The 17,401-nt window shown below is 43.9% G+C and overlaps 1 protein-coding gene and 1 long non-coding RNA gene across 14 annotated transcripts in view; one reads left to right on the forward strand and one right to left on the reverse strand.

Annotated features, from left to right (window-relative positions):
• The first annotated feature begins 72 nt into the window (after positions 1-72).
• LOC308460676 lies at positions 73-11,821 on the forward strand. The gene is made up of 3 exons (XR_013978713.1): positions 73-155; positions 10,009-10,888; positions 11,234-11,821. It is a non-coding gene; the product is annotated as an uncharacterized lncRNA (long non-coding RNA).
• The window catches only part of LOC308460487 (palmitoyltransferase ZDHHC11-like), a 38,795-nt gene continuing 27,474 nt past the window's right edge, over positions 6,081-17,401 (reverse strand). For all 13 annotated transcript variants that reach the window (XM_080976954.1, XM_080976959.1, XM_080976958.1 and 10 more), the window contains 6 exons: positions 16,074-16,175; positions 11,840-11,964; positions 10,024-10,179; positions 9,654-9,775; positions 8,763-8,815; positions 6,081-7,198 (listed from right to left, as the gene is read on the reverse strand). In XM_080976954.1, coding sequence (XP_080833080.1) covers positions 7,183-7,198; positions 8,763-8,815; positions 9,654-9,775; positions 10,024-10,179; positions 11,840-11,964; positions 16,074-16,175 — 574 coding nt within the window. In that variant the 3' untranslated portion in view covers positions 6,081-7,182. The remainder of the gene's footprint in view (positions 7,199-8,762; positions 8,816-9,653; positions 9,776-10,023; positions 10,180-11,839; positions 11,965-16,073; positions 16,176-17,401) is intronic.

The following is a 17,401-nucleotide window of genomic DNA, read 5'->3' on the forward strand; positions in this document are numbered from 1 at the left end:
GACTCCGCCCAGCCAGGCGCCTGCCGTGGCCCTCGGCGCGCCCTCCCGCGGCCCCCGCCGGCCCGCGGAACTCGGCCCGGAGCGCGCTCCACGCGGGCAGCAGGGGGCTGCGTCCCGGAGCGCCTCCAGTCTCTCCAGCCAGCAGGCCCAAGAAGGTTGGGGGGGGTGCTTTTTATATTGTAATTTGATGTCCTGAGATCTACGAGTATAGGGCGGTAGACTCCATATACTTACATACCTGCATACCGCACTACCTGGGTCTTGGCTTCCTGCGTGGTGGCGCAGCCCCGAATTTAATAATAATAATAATAATAATTTTTATTTATATCCCGCCCTCCCCAGGCGAAGCCGGGCTCAGGGCGGCTAACAACAATAAAACAGTACAACACTCTAAAATCATTCATTATAAAATTAAGTCAAGTCAAACCGATGGCAACCATTGGGCCATCCCCTTGGCAGGGAGGTTCCGCCCGGCAAAAACCAGCCTGACCACAAAACAGCCCAGATCCAAAACCGCCTCTCTTCTCTTTACTCGGCAGCGTCGAGATTCAAGCAAGAAAGATCTTCTCTTACACTTGCTAACAGCAGCTGAGTTAGTGGTAGCAAAAAAGTGGAAATCTCTCGGGTTGCAGGAATGCAACATTGTAAAACACGTAATTTGTCCAGACAAACAAAGCAAACGTCCCGAGCGGGGGGCGGGGAATTACAGGTTCTATGCAACATGGTGTACTTTTATTGACTTTGTAAAACCAATTGAACATGGTTTTTAATCTGCCATCAACACACGTGGGAAAGGAGGCAGGAAATGGGTAAGAAGCCACCAGTTGGGACCTCTCTACAAAAAGTAAAAAACTGTGTCCTGTGAATCCTTGCCAGAATCACTTCTACCTTTTTAACAAGGGTACCCAGTGACGTGTGGTGGGGGTGGGAGGAGTGATAACAGGCTTCACATGATTTAGTGTTTTCCTCCTGGAAACAGGGCAAAATTTAAAACATAATTTCATTCATGGCACTGGTAAGGCCACGATGCCCTGCTTTCTGTAAGCCAGTATTCACTTTTCCCTGAAGTAATGCCAATTTCCCTGCCTGGCATGAAAACGGCATTGCCTGTACCTACAGTATATGTTTGCTTGTTTGTTACACCATCCTTCACCCAAAGATCAAAAGGTGGTTCACAACATAAAAATACAAAGTGAGAACACTAAAACACACTAAAACAAACAAAAATCTGACCAGTGTTTCCCATACCTGCTGTGACTCATCTGTTAATGGCGCAATTCACTGTGATCCATTGGGATTAGAAAACATTAATGAAGTTCATCCATAATGCATCCTCTGCTTACTATTTGCTTACCAACACTTCTGAAATACATAAAAATTCATGGGAGTTATCCTAAGCAGAATGCTTTTTGCCCAGTTGTTGGCACTAGCTATTGTGAAGACATCAAGACAGATGCAGTTTTGCATATGTATAAAACAGGGAGCCTCCTGTACACGGAACTGAAGAGCAATCTTATTTTATTTAGTTACATATTTAATTTATATATTGCCCTTCATCCAAAGATAATGGGGCAGTTTACAATATAATCCTCAGCAACAAGGGGGAGACAACTGATAAAAAATTGCTATCATCAGTGACCACAGGACCCCCCACCCACCCCCAAAAAGGAAGCTAGGATTCTGTCCCATCTGAAGTGAAGCAGTTTTAATCAGTTTTTTAATGGGGAGAGCAAATGTTGGAAGGGGTTTGGATGAGATAGAGTTGTCCCTCCTTGCTGCAGTTTTTGGAATGGTGGGTAGAAGCTACTGTTGGGGGTATCCCCACAAACAGAAGCCAATACAGTGGTACCTCTGGTTACGTACTTAAATTGTTCCAGAGGTCTGTTCTTAACCTGAAACTGTTCTTAGCCTGAAGCACCACTTTAGCTAATGGGGCCTCCTGCTGCCGCCGCACCGCTGGAGCACGATTTCTGTTCTCATCCTGAAGCAAAGTTCTTAACCCGAGGTACTATTTCTGGGTTAGCGGAGTCTGTAATCTGAAGCGTATGTAACCCGAGGTACCACTGTATAAACCACTGAAACAAGTTGGGGAGTGGGCAGAGCTGGACCAGCAAAAGGCCCATTGCATTCTAAACTGGCTCACCTGCTGGGTGATGGAGGCCTGTTTGCTGCTGCCCAAAGCTTTACTTCATTTATCAGGAGCCAATTTAAACCAGTTAACACTTGATAACTATCTGTGGGTTCTTCCATGTGACAGTTTATGTGCCTTCAGTGTGGCTCCTGCATGAGCATGGTATTTATCAAAATGGTGTCCCATTTTATTGCCTCCTTAATCCAGATATACAGTTTCCAAGGCATATCCCAGGCACCAGTGTGGCAGAGCCACCCTGTGGACTGAATTAGTCCTGTCCAAAGTCATAATTTGCTCCATGAATCCATCCCAGGCCACATTCACTTGCCCTACACAATTAGGATAATGCATAAAATGCCAGTTGTGTGGCAGGTAAAGGTGGGACGCCCTGATGAAGGCAGGGCAAGAGGCTACAGGTAGGAGGATAGGAAGGGAATTCCACTCATACAATACTGGATATCACCCAATCAAAAAGAGTAAGAAAGGGCAAGGATGGATTGTATTTCATTTTGCTCTGATTACAATGGCACATTCAAGGTTTAATTAGCTCCATTTGAACTGGTATACAATATTAGCAGTACAAAAATGCACAACATTTGTATAGCACTTTTGAATGTTCAAAGCATGTAATATACATTACCTTGTAGCATCAATCATTGCAACAACTCTGCCAGATTGACTAGCATTAGCCCCATAATGCAGACAGGAAAAGTAGTGTGCCTAAAGCAGTGGTTTTCAACCAGTGTGCCATGGCACCCTGAGGTCCCTTGAAGGATGGTCAGGGGTACCATGGCAACACTGGCCTCTGACCCTCTTTCTTTTCCTCCCTCCTCTTATGATCTCTTGTGTCTCTGCCTCCCAAAGGCTTGCACAGCTGTTTGTTGCAGCAGCTCTGGCTATAAGCCCCCCCAGAGGAATGATGCCTCTGGGGCTGGCCAGGGGGTGCTTCCCAGGCCTCTGTGGGGCAGTGTGAGAAGTCACCTCTCTTTGGGGCGGAGGGGGCAGCTGAGAGACCAGGGGTGGCAGTTGCGGCTGCCCAGAGGACTCCCAAGGAGAGGGGAGAGGAGAGAGGCTGAGGGAACACTCCACAAGGGAGGCTGTTTGAAAAAGGGTGGGAGGCTGCAAGTTCTGCAGGCAAGCCGTGGATTCAAAAAATTGAAAACCTCTGGCCTAAGGCAATCGAGTGAGTGTGTGGCCAAAGAGATATTTGAATGAAGGACTTTCTGATTCATGTATGTATAGCCCAATCTTAACCATTTTTACTCAGAAGTAAACCATATTGAATTCAGTGAGAATTACTCCTGAATAAGTGGGGTTATTGCATCTTTGGCCTCCTAGCCAGTATACTACACCAGCTCTTACACTTATTTAGCAAAAGGGCTTATGTTCCTTTTCTATGAATAGTCACTTTGCTCAGGAACCCTAGCAGACTTCTCTAGTTCTCTGTAGACTTCAGCTGCATAATCTTCTGGTTTTAAAAAATTCAGAACTTGAGGCAGGCAACACTGGGTGGGCAGTGTAGCAACCCAGCCTGACAGATTTCCAACTTTCAGTCTGGGAACTGGCAAGCATAAACATCATGGTGGCGATACAAATGTTTGCATACTAATTATTATTTAGGTTTTTTCCTGATTGCTTTTGCTAATTGCAAAATTCAGTTTTGTCTTTGGCCAAACCACTAGATTCCAAAGAAGGGAGGGGGGAATTAACAGATTTGAAAGCCTATGTCTTTTCCTCCCCTGAAAAGTTTCCCTGTTCAGTTATTCAATTGTTTGGATTATGTTTACTGGTCATTATAGATCTCTTTGTTAAACACAGCTACCGTTGAGATCATTCCTCATCCCGAGAAGATAAAGCTCTGTGTTTTCCCTCAACATCTGCACAGGGCAAACCTCCAAGATTAAGTTCCCCATTCACATTTGAATATTTGTATTATCAGCTTTTGAGAAAGACATTCGTGTTTTTAAAAACAAACATGTAAAATGAGTGCCAGGTTCCCTGCCTTAAAAACAAATAATTCAGCAAAATGGTGAAAGAAATGTGTTTTCCAGCTGCTGTTTATAAATCCCAGTTGCTAGGCTGCTGTTATCAAAAGTTATGACTGAGTTGCATAGTTACCCTCTGCAAAGTCTTCCTGTTCTTGACAATGGGGCAGAGGACTCTGCCCCTCAACTATCTGATTAGAACAAGTTGATGGGAGAAAATAGTGTTTGTCTGGGGATCTGATTATGAAACAAACCTAAATTTAATCCTAATTTAATCCACATTCTTGCCAACCTCTATGAGGTGCAACCCATCTCTTGCCAGAAATCTTTCTTCATGGAGGTGAGAACCATGGTCAAAGAAGCCAGTATTTCCCCAACACCATCTGCGCAGCCAGTTGTTTTTGTTGTTGTTGTTTAGTCGTGTCCGACTCTTTGTGACCCCATGGACCAGAGCACGCCAGGCACTCCTGTCTTACTTCCAGCATTTTCCTCTTTCTTCCTGGGTCATCCTGTTGAGGGCCATCACTCAACAGGAAGGAGTGAGGACATAACCACCTGTGCCTCAAGTGCCTTCAGCTTCCTACCCATAGTCTCATAGTCCCTTGCTATATGTGTCTGGTGGTATCATTTGTACCCACATGGGATACAAGGGAGGGAGGGAGGTGTAATGCTTGATGGGCTTTATAAGACTTGGTAACTTCTCTGTCACATCTTGAATCTTTGCAACTGGAAGACAGCACACCTCCTGGGACATCTTGTTACACCTGCACACTGCAACCTCTGTCCCATCAGTAGAGGAGTCACTTGCCACCACAACACATCACATCCTCCTCTGGGCAGTGGATGGAATCCTTCTATATACTGCTCCTTCTCTAGCCATCTGTGTATGTTCTGAGACCTGCAACTGCTGTCCTTGTTCCTGTGGCCCAGAATTAAGGATCCAATGGGAGGGCCTGGAATCAATTGTACCGCCCCAAAGACACAACACGTTTCTTGACAGTCCTGCTTCTGTGTGTCACATGCCTCCAGGGGTTTGCTTCCTGCATTTAGTGATCTTCCTCCTCTCTAAGGGTGTCCTACCCCCACAGTATCACTAATCCAGGACAGTCTGCTTTGCTCCATCTAGAATATCTTCCTCTGATGACTCTATGTCTGGAGAGGTGGACCTCAAGTTGCTGAACCTTCTCTTCCAGCAAGGCAACCAGCTTACATTTGCTGCAGGTGTAACTTCATACACCCTCAGGCAGGAAAACAAACATGGCACAGGTGTTCCAAGTCACTGCCCAGGTCTCTTGCTCCTCCATACACTTGTGTCCTAGCACTCCAGGCTTCCCCTCAAACCAGCTCACTAAACACCCTCGCAAAAGCCCCTGTTTACTAGCCCTGATCGCATGTTCTTGGTCGCAAGCTCCCAGAGACTGAGAGCAGTCACGTAGAACTGGTGGCTGCTAACTCCACAGGGTCAGAATCAATGCCGCTTGGCTAGTTATTATTCATCATGCACTTGTACAATTACAATTTCCTGCGTTTCTTTTAATATAAGCTTTGGGTGACTTTCATTTTTCAGAAATGTGCTTTCCAGCCTTTACCTCCACAACGAAGCAGCCTAGTGTTAGGCTCTTTATGACACAATTGCTTTATATGCCACCAATATTTCATAGACTATATTCCTCCCCATATTTGAAAGGCAATTTAAAAATAATAATTTTATTATCTTTAATGCTTTTTATGAAAAGAATGAGGATTACATTTCATTACAAGTACATTTCATTCAATAACATTTTCCTCTCATATTAAAAACCTAGAAAACTTTCCAATCTAAAGGATCTCTCCCCATGTAAAGTGCAAATGAGAATCAACCTCTGTAATTTTTAGTCAAGTAAAGCCCAATCTTACATATGTAACTAGGATAGACAGACTCTTGTGTTGTTTTATGGGGGGAGTTTATTAAAATGTTCCTGTAATGCCACAAAATCATATAATTTATTCATAAGAAATAGCATTTTAAAAAAGGATCAAATACACAATCCATTTTCTATTAAAAAAACTGGTTTTCAGCGTAGAGACAAAAAGGAAAGTATTTTCCAACTGGCATTAATAAGCAGGACTTTCTGTGGTGACACTTTATATAAATACATTTTGGGGAAATCAGTCTAATTTATTGGAGCCTTCCCAATGCCACGTGGAGGATACTTTTGACTCTAAGACTTACTACTCTATTTGGCAATGTCAAATGATTACCCTCCAAGCTATCTTCTCTATATCCTGTGATCTGCTACATATTTTGCTACCCATTTACTAGCTTCCCATTTACTAGGGATGCATTCACAACAGTAGCTATTACTGGTTCATTGCAAGGAAGAACCTGTGAACGGCTACTCTTGCCTTGTGGATATCTTCTGGCTCTTCAGCAGAGATTATTCACACTTGAAGTACAACTTCAGGAAACACATGCTGTTCCCATTAAATAGAGACAGAGTTGGGAGACACATTGGTCATCAGCATGGGCCTCAAAATGATTCCTGTCACTGAAATCCTATCCAGCCACCCTCTGCCTACCCTCACCCTCTCTTCCTCCAAGCAGCTTATAACCAAATAATTAGCTGTTATCAGCTGGTCTTCATATAATGCATTGCCAGCTGATGAAAAACACTTCAAGCCCTTCATTATCTTGGATTGGAGAACCTCCAGACCAAAATTTCATCAGTTCTGTACACACAGACCTCGTCTAGAAGTATGACCTGGCGCATCCTCCAAGTCCACCATGTTTTTTACATGTGGTCTTTTGACTGGCCACAGCCTTCCACATAATAGCACCTTCTCAGAGACAAAAGAAGCATGCTGATTTGGATAAGAAAGGGAACATCTCCTCTTGTGATTTCAGTGTCCAGTTTTGACCCAACTGAGAGCAGGAACTGGCATTCCACCTTTCCCTTTAGCTATGCTGAATCAAGTGCATACAATGGTCATTTCGCATCGATGAAACACAGTAATCTTCTGGAAATGCCACACAGGCCGTCTCTGAGGAAGCCAGCTGTTCCTGATGCTGTTCCTGATCAAGTGCAGTTAATTGGCATGAGTTCTAGGGAGCAAAGCAAAATTAAAGACTTAAGTTATTCCCTTGCAGATACCCTTTGGGCAGAGATGGCATCTTATGAGCATATGCAGCAACCAAGCCAATAGACCGTGTGCAGCCTTCTGGAATTATTCCAGCTGGTTTGCATGCAGACTTCCAGAACTATGCAAAACTTGTGAAAAACAGATATTTTAAAAATGATCACATCTTCTCCCTGGTGTGGCCTAAAACCCCTTCCTCCAGCTTCCTGTCTCAGCACTGTTTAATTCTGAGCTACTGCAGTGGTTCTGTGAAGATATAATTATGGTCTCACCTGCGCCTTCCCTTTTCTGGGTGGAAAGTTCCTCCCATCCACAGGGACACTGACTCTCCGGCAGGACTTAAAACTTCTCCTAGAATTCTCCATACATGCTTCTTTGAAATGAGCTGTGGCTGTGTGGGTGTCTAAAGGTTTGTTTTTTGCAGACTGTGTGTGCAGGATAAGGAGACTCAAGCATCCATACAAGTTGATGGTGTTGTTGCATCATTATATCTATGGACTGGGATGGAGTTGCCTCACCATGGAAGTATATGCCCATTGCCAGGCATGGGTTGACCTCTTCTATATATGGTTAATGAGGGGATATGGTTGGTACACCATGCTGTTTGGCGTTTTGGTGGTGTGTCCACATTATGCCTTGTTTTAATTCCTGTGCATAGTCTCCCAACTAAAGTATGCCAACCTTATGATGATGGTAGAAGGACTATCAGATTGATATTTCTGTTGTTCTGTTTCCAGAAAAAAATTGGCTCTCATGTGCCCCTAATTGATTTGTGTTTTGAGCAATGAACTCCAAGATGGATTACTTACATTATGGTCACAACCTGTCAATCATATATAATGGCTGTGTTTTCTACTAAGAAGAGTTTGGATTTGATATCCCGCCTTTCACTCCCTTTAAGGAGTCTCAAAGCGGCTCACATTCTCCTTTCCCTTCCTCCCCCACAACAAACACTCTGTGAGGTGAGTGGGGCTGAGAGACTTCAGAGAAGTGTGACTGGCCCAAGGTCACCTAGCAGCTGCATGTGGAGGAGCGGAGACGCGAACCCGGTTCACCAGATTACGTGACTACCGCTCTTAACCACTACACCACACTGGCTCTCTAAGCAGTTGAAGCTTGAGAGAATTTTAATTGGAACAGAAATAACCCACTGGCCAGTTCTCATAAAACACTAAGCCAAACTATGGCTAAGAATGAATGGGCAGGCGTGCAGATGCTCAAAAGGAAAAATCAAAGCTCTTCTCTTCTCCTCAGTCCTCCTGCCTTTACTCTTCCCAAAGCTAAGCTGGGTTTGCTTAGCGTTTTGTCTGACCATGGTTTGTGTTACATATGAATCAGGCCTGAGTCAGAATATTTTCTATGGAAAACAGGTATATGCAGCAGTTATTACTATGGTTTTCTTTACCTAGTGTTTGATGAAAGGCAAATTCCTAAATAAACCCGATTTGTTCTTTCTGGTTGCAATAATTTTCACTTGCTCACTGGACACTGGGCTCAGTAAAATGATAGCCATGTATCTGTTAACTTACCCTGATATAGAGGAGGGTGCTACTTCGTCTGGTTTTCTTACTTCAGTTAGATCCTAAGAATGTGAACACAGACCTATAAGAGGGTTGCTCCTGTGCCAGATAGAAACTACTTTTTAGGATTTAAGTTTAAATGCGCATTAAAGAGGGGGAGATGTTCTAAATGTTGTCTAGAATTCACACGGCAAAAGCTGAAAGATTAAAGGCCAAATTGGAAATCAGGCAGGATATCCATGAAATGAATGTTTCATAGCTTCAAAGCATTGAACATACCCAGCGGTGGTGCCGTTTGCATCAAGGCGTTGGAAAAAGAGGGGTTAACCCTTTCCCCACCTATAAATTGAGCAAGAGGAGCCAGCTCCATGGCCTACCGTGAGCCCCAGCGGGCAAAGTGTCAAGGCAAGTGGAACAGCCAAGCGAGTTCAGCAGCATGGGGAGGAGGCCACAGCACTCGGACCCCCCTCTCCTCCACCTAAACAGAACCTAAGCTTCTCATAGAGGGTGTCTTGTTCTGTCGTGGGCACTAGTGGGCATCCATAATCTGGGGGCCAAGTCAGCGCCCTTGCTGAAGGGGCATTCTAACCACATTCAGGTGAACTCAAAATCCTCACTGTGATTTGGGAACCCTGAAAATATATGGTTCCTGATCATGGGGAGGTTTCTAAGTGTGTTCTTTCAGATCACTCTCAATGTGGGAAGGTTTCAAATGGAACTGGCATGTGCAGATGTTGGAGGTGGGGCTTTCAGGCACACATCTGCCTCCTCCGCACATTTCGTTCACACATATTCAGGCAAACACCTGAATAGGGCTACACGTTTGACCTTCCAGATGAATATATACTTGAAGCAGGTATGCTGCGGAAAGGCAAATCTAAGGAGGACAGAAGATCTTACCTGTAAAGAGTCCACTGTGTGTGTTGTATCTGATGTTCCCTCTGTGCTTGTTTCTCGAGAAATGGTAGACAGCCTGGGTCGATGTCGAGTCATGTATTCATATGTGTTCATCTTTTTATTCACTACGTACATGGAAGTTTGTGCTTTTTTAAGATTTAAAAACTATAAATCCCTAAAGCTTTGCAGCTTAGATGGGTGTCAGCAAATTCAGTGAGCTTTCACATTATCTTTGACCATCATTCCCTTTAGTGAGAAAATAGTGTACACTCAGGGCACCATTAAGATTGGGGATAAAAGCCTGTCTTTTGCATAAACTGAGCCCTTCATTTGCACTCCCCTACCCTGTGTTTTTCAGAATTGTTTTACTTACAGAGGTAAAGATGAAACGTCAACAAATGTCCAAGCAGCAAGAAAGAAGCAGATCCCAAAACCACAGTTAATATTGCTACACTCAGGATGCCAGCTGCTGTCGTCTCTACTGGAGCAACAGGAAGAAAGACCAGCCAGGTGCCATTTCTAGTGACACCTATTGGAGAAAAAATAAAGGGGAGAAGTAATTTTATTCTGGTTTCAATTATGAAATGAATGATGTTCCCTTCTGTACTAATACTATGGCAGGAGTTTCGAAACTGTTCCCTAAGGGTCTACGCCGGTCAAACAGCCAGATATCAGTGAATAAAGAAATATTGACTAAAACACACTTTTAAAGCAGTGGTTTCCAAGGTTTTCTGGGCTACCGCCCTCTTGGTTCCATAAATTCATCCACTCTGCACTATACAAAAAGCATCATTCAGAATAGCAGTTTCCATGACCCACTCAGGAAGATAATAAGACAATAAAATTCAGCAAAGAATATTGCATGAAATTTTTTCACATTCTTACTATACAGTACTACTCTTCTTACTTACTATACTATTTATTATTTCTACCCTGCCCATCTGGCTGGGTTTCCCCAGCCACTCTGGGCAGTTTTACTAATGAAAACATAATTACAAACTTATATCCTTTGTTATTGGAAATTTCTAACAAACTCAGAAATGTAGAACATGAAAACTGGAATCTAATGGAAGCACATGGTGAATCTCTCATAAAATATTTCCAGATTTCAGAAGTAGTAACATTATGATATGTTGCACTGATATGAACCATTCGGCACTGTTGCCTGCATTAAGGAATCTTGCATACAGGGTAGTAACAGGCAGTGACGGCCACCAACCTAGATGGCTTTAAAATAGGTAAAGGTACCCCTGCCCGTACGGGCCAGTCTTGCCAGACTCTAGGGTTGTGCGCTCATCTCACTCTATAGGCCGGGAGCCAGCGCTGTCTGCAGACACTTCCGGGTCGCGTGGCGAGCCAGCGCAGCACACGGAAACGCCGTTTACCTTTCCGCTAGTAAGCGGTCCCTATTTATCTACTTGCACCCGGGGGTGCTTTTGAACTGCTAGGTTGGCAGGTGCTGGGACCGAACGACAGCAGCGCACCCCGCCGCGGGGATTCGAACCGCTGACCATGCGATCGGCAAGTCCTAGGCGCTGAGGTTTTACCCACAGCGCCACCCGCGTCCCATGGCTTTAAAATAGGACTTGACAAATTCACAGAGGAGACGGCAATTGATGGCTACTAGCCATGAGGGCTCCACTCCATCTCCACACTGAGGCAGCAGTGCTTCTGAAACTTCATGGAGGGGAGAGTTGCTCTTGTGCTGGAATCCTGCTTGTGGGTTTCCACCAGGCATCTGGTTGGCCACTGTGAGAACTAGATGGGCCAGAAACCTTTTCTTTTGCTTTTATGTTCCTAAACTTATTAATGCAACAAAGATGAAAACCTTCCCACCTCAATGATATCTTCCTTCCTACCTGGTGAATTAGTCTTGTGAAAGTCCTCTCAACTGGGGTCTTACTTTATTATATTTTGAAAAGAACAAGTACATGTTTATACCACTTTGTGTGGCCACCCTCAAAATTACAATAGTTGCACAAATGAACCCTAATGTTTGCATATACAAACTTTGGTTGAGAGAAGGACATTGCTCAAATGCCTGTCTAGTCAGTACTATACCAATCATGAGCTGGTTTTCCCTCTTAATGACCACCCCTTTCTGTTTAAGAAACCATAGGCACTACCTTGAAAAAGTACTACTAGGTCACATTGGTGTAAAAAGTTTTTTTAAGTCAGTGGAACAATACTTTCAAACTGAGGAGATGTGCGGAGCCGTTCTGGGTCCACGAAATACTGGATGAAGACATATATCATCACCATAATCAGCAGAAGGATTCCAAGAGCAGCAGAAGCAATCGCATTGAAGAAAAACCTATGAACACGTTAACAGAAAGATTCCAGTTAGCCATAATCTGTGGAAGGCTGTACAATTACAAATTGAATGTATGTATTTAATTGTATTTTTTCACGCCACCCCAATCTCTGAGAGGTGTGAGACTCCAGGGGTTTCAGTGCTTATCCAGGGTTTGGTTTCCTTGTAATGAGGAACAACAGAGACTTTGTGATAGTTGGGTCATTTGCACACATATACAACCTGAGCCTACAATGGAGCATTAGCGCCCAAGAAAGTCCTGCTTCTCTCATCCAAGTCACAGCATTGGATTCCAGCAAAAGTCAAGCATGGCTCTGTCTCTCTGCTTCTATGCCAGTTGCACACACAACTCTGGCTTTTATCTTTCTCACCACCAGCCAAGTGAGGGAGGAGAGCCCACCCATTTGTCTTCAGGCCAAAGCAACCTCCCTTGTTATACTAATGACAGAAGATAGTGCCATTAACTGACCAAGAAACTTGTCTGGCTAGTTTAACAGTGGAATCCTCCATTAGATTTTAACCCTTGATGGATTTAAAAGGTGCTGCTGAATGCAGGTCTCATGTAGATGAACACCTGGGAGCCCATCCTAAGGTTTCTGCTTGTTCCTTTGCAGCTGTAGCTTTACGTCATGACATCCAGGGTTGTGGCTGGGGGGAAACAGCCTTGTGGGCCAAATTAGGATCCCTGGGAGACCTAATGAGGCCTGCAAGCCTGGGGTTCCCCATCCATGCTCAGGAATGATTTTCATACTGTGTTCCAGAGAACTCTGCAATTCTTTAGAAACCTACCAGAGGTTCCTCCATGAGAAAACAAGCTCTTCTGAAAGACAGCTTGCCCATGACTACCAAAACTTCTCCCACAAATGTGCAGCTGCAGGGAAGTGGCGAGTGTGTTTTAGATTGTACTATCAGTCCAAGCAGGGCAACAGCTAGGCCCAAGAGCTTGGGCTGGTGATTCATCTAAATTAATGCCCTAGAACAGGGACGTCCAACTCCCAAGAGAACATGTTCCAGAATACTCTGCTCTGGATTCTGTGGGATAGATATCTAAGCAGAAAGGGTTATCTGAAGGCACACAGGGCCAGTTGTCACAGCTGGAAGTATACAAAACCAACCGATTTTGGCTCAGGATGCTGCTCCCTATAACTATGCTTCTCCAAAAAGGGTTCTGCAGCTGGCCTGTGTGACTGACCTCACTAACAATCTTAGCTTGGCCCTCAATTTTGCCGCAGCACAGTTTGCCCAAAATGCTGAAGTAGCTATTTGCCTTCTCATCTCCGTTGGCCCTCCCCATGGAGAAAGTATGATGCTGTGACACCTTTCAAATTCCCAGATTCCTAGGGAATGAGCAGATTAGGATTTAATCAAATATCAGTGAGGAAAGCCAGCAGTGTTGGACAGACATCATTTTGAACAGGGAATTGGAAGGGCAGATTGTGAACAGGAGAGCCAGCCCACAATATTTTGCTACCCTGGACACAGTAGCAGATTGCACCTCTCATTCCATGTAGAAAAGACTCTTACTTCAACAGGGCAGTGTCCTTTGGTGCACCTGGTGGCAGCAGGCCAGTTTAGAGGCTGGTGGGAAGACCATGGGGCACACACAGCTTTGTCAGCCAACAGAGGGGAAGTGTTAGGGTGTTCAGGAGAAACGGCTAGAGGAGCTGCCACTAGTGCTCCCCACACCACCTAGCATTTGTGGGATAACTGACATGCTTAAGTCTAATGCATGAAGAGATTAATAACACAGAATAAACTGTGCTGCCAGGTTTAGCCTAGGTCCCTCCCCCTCACCTTGGGAGGAACTAGGTATTCAAGCCATTGTTCTCCTCCCGAGAGTAGTTCCCAAGAGATTTAGTTGATTGCTCCAGCTCAGACCGCATGGCTCTCACAAGCCGCTCTTGAGTTGCTATACCAATAATTTAAGAACTTTCACCACTGTGCAAGTAAGCTAAGTTTTACTGCCTGTACAACTTTTTCTGGCTGCTGCATGGAAAAGCAGATTAATCTGACTTTTGGAGAGTTTGTAAGTAAACCATTTTTAACTTATCAAATGCCTTTTTCTATGCTAGGGGAAGGAGGAAACATTGGCACTTACTTGAAAAGGCATATTTTAAAGGTCTAACAACCTATATTTCCATACTTTACTTTGCTACATATTGTGTGCTGGGGTTCTTTCACCAAGGAATACTTATCCCAAACTTGGATTTTGGCATCTAGGAAATTGTCCCTTCTATACAATTCCCCCACCGCCACCACTTTGTGGTCCAGACAGCCTGAAAGCCAATATATGAAGAAACTGAGACCAACAACCTTTCAAAGAATGAAAGTCTGCTTTGAATGTCTTCTAGCATGAGGCAATTGCTCTCCATCTGTGGTGTGCATTAATTGGAGCAATAATGCTTAGCTTGTTAAAGGAGGTGGCCACAGTGTAGGGGCCTTGGATCAGACCACTTTGGGCTATCTTCATCAACATAAAATCCTTCAATTAATACTTGCATTAATAAAATGAAAGCTAGCATAAGGAGAGGAGACATTAATTAGCGTGCAATGAGTGACTTACACAGCTCCCAGAGCTGTGTCACATGGGATGAATAGCCTTTCATGAGCTTTTCCTCAGCCAGCTCATTTATAATAAATGCAGTACAGCATCAGCATATAAAAACTTGGGGGAGATTTAAAACTGATTATAAAGCAAACCAATACTTTGGCTGTATTTGAAAGTAGGTTCTGTCCAGTTTATTAAGATCTTGCTGGCTCTCTTAATACCTAATTAATGCACCTCTATGCCATGGAGTAAAAATGTCCCAAGGGCTTGAAGGCAGAAAGCAAAAACACTCCAGCTGGGGAACTAGCCAAGATTTCAGGGTGTGGAGTAAAGAGTTCAATAGAGGTGGGCTGCTCTTAGATATATTCACATTTGGAGTGTGTTTTTGAGAGGATTTGTTGTGGCTACTCTTGTATGACTCATAAAAATAGGACGGGTTACTTCCACACTAGAGCCCTTAAGTGCTGCTCAGGCACTGCTTTTCTACAATGAGCTGGAAGTGGAATAAAAATGGAACATACAGCACTTTATTCTAACTTGATATCCTTCCCCATGCCATCCTCCTATAATATTAACCCAAAAGTCCCATTCAGCAAAAAAAATATCTGCCCATTTAAAAGTTTATTTCTTGCAGTTTCGGCTCATTCCATTGCTTTTCCTATAGTGTGATAAAAAGCTTGTTAATTAATTACCCCCTGAACCAGGCTTCCTCAACCTCGGTCCTCCAGGTGTTTTTTGAGACTACAATTCCCATCATCCCTGACCACTGGTCCTGCTAGCTAGGGATGATGGGAGTTGTAGGCCAAAAAACATCTGGAGGGCCGAGGTTGAGGAAGCCTGCCCTAAACAATCTTTCTTAATTACTCTAATTTCAGTTTCTGTTCCCCTGGATTTACTGACCAATTGCACTGTCCACCCCACCCCCGCCTTCCATTGTTATTGAGAAACAGCGTTAATATGCTATTTAACAGAATAAGAAGAATCCAGATACCAAAAGGCACAGAAATTGAGAGAGGCTATTCAAGGAGCAATTCACTAACTCCACACACCCCTCCCAGCCATGCTCAACAAGAAACAATAAAATGTGGTGAAGCAAGAAACAGTAAGTATTTAATTAAAGGCACAGGAGCCTTAATGGAACCATGTCTATACTTCAACTGCATTTCATTAAAAAAATAATATACAAACCAGGGCTCAGAGAAGACAGGAGGACAACACAGAAGACATTGGAATGCCAGAAGCTGCCAAATAGGTTGTCTAGATGCTACATAAAGAGTGCGAACAAAGGATGATGTTCCCTCTGAAAAGTGCCAGTTTGGAAGCAATCAAAGTTATTTACTCAGGGCAAACATTTAGCCTTTTAGGTAATTGTATTAGTTCCTCTGGGATGCTTATTTAATGCATAAAACCACTTCAGTTTTGATACTTTGGATGCAAAACTAACAGATTGTTTAAAAGTACAGGTGTTCCTAGAGATGGGGGTGGGTGCTTCACTTCTGCCTTCCTAAATAGGGCCTTTATTTTACAGTCATATTTCCAAAGCTAGCTGCTGTTAGCTTACCAGTAGTTTCGGCTTCCAACACAGTTATTTAGCCAATTACAGTGATGGTCAAAGTCCGCAATACACTTATTGCAGGTACTACAGTGTTTGGTTTTTGGCCCTCTGGGGAGAAGAAGAAATACATTAAATAGAATACAATAGAATTCAGGTACTAAAATAGACCACATAAATAAAGACTGTCTCATGTTTATGGTAAGTCTAAATATTTATACATTGCATTTACAAAATGTACATGGAACTGATGAGCCATCCATGCACAACCAGAAGAGCCATGCAGGAAGTCAGAGATTTATTTTTTAATGTGGAAGTACGGCACTGGATTAGAAATACAGATAGGAATAGCAAGTCTCTGAACCATCTTTAAGGATAGCCTCACACAGAGTTCATCACAGTAGCTAACCAGGAAGTTTATCCAGGAGCAGGGAAAGCTGTAGGCTCTCCGAACCACTGTGGCTCCTTGAACCTTCAAAGACAAAGAAAATTCCCAGAGTTCTCCCAGAGTAGGTACTTGAACTTTTAGGAGGAGTGCAACCCGATCCGAAATGAGGTGCGACTCGCTTCCTAGATATGGAAACCAGGCAGCTGCAGCACCTCCCTGCCTTCACTCACCCTTGTCGCTGCACACTTTGAGATCTGTTTCCATGGCCCTGATTGACGCCTACCTACCTGTGGGATCAGTTAAGCTGGCAGGCAAGGGGCAGGGCTTTTCTTGGCAGAGGGCCTCCATCTGAACTCAGACAGGCCACATCCCACATCTGCTTTTTAAAAAATTTTCGAATGCTTTTAATTTGGCTGCTGAAATTGATGGTGCTGTTTTTATTTTAATTATGTGATGTTTTTACAAGCATATTGGGTTTTCATGTATTATTATTATTAGCCTTCTATGCAATCATCTCAAGGTGATGTACCATAAAACAACAAAAGCAGTTTATAAACAGGAAATGTCCTGGCCATTTTCGCATTATTGGGTGTTTCAAAGTTTTAAGTTACATTTATATGTATTTATATTGTTCCCCACGATGGGGTGAGCTCCCGTTGCTCGGTCCCTGCTCCTGCCAACCTAGCAGTTTGAAAGCACGTCAAAGTGCAAGTAGATAAATAGGTATTGCTCTGGCGGGAAGGTAAATGCCGTTTCCGTGAGCTGCTCTGGTTCGCCAGAAGCGGCTTAGTCATGCTGGCCACATGACCCGGAAGCTGTCTGTGGACAAATGCCTGCTCCCTTGGCCTATAGAGCGAGATGAGCGCTGCAACCCCAGAGTCGGTCACAACTGGACCTAACGGTTAGGGGGTCCCTTTACCTTTTTTTATATTGTTCTTATATATTTAGT

Source organism: Podarcis pityusensis (genome assembly GCF_964106645.2).
Source record: "Podarcis pityusensis genome assembly, chromosome: 13".
Classification (NCBI taxonomy): Eukaryota; Metazoa; Chordata; class Lepidosauria; order Squamata; family Lacertidae; genus Podarcis; species Podarcis pityusensis.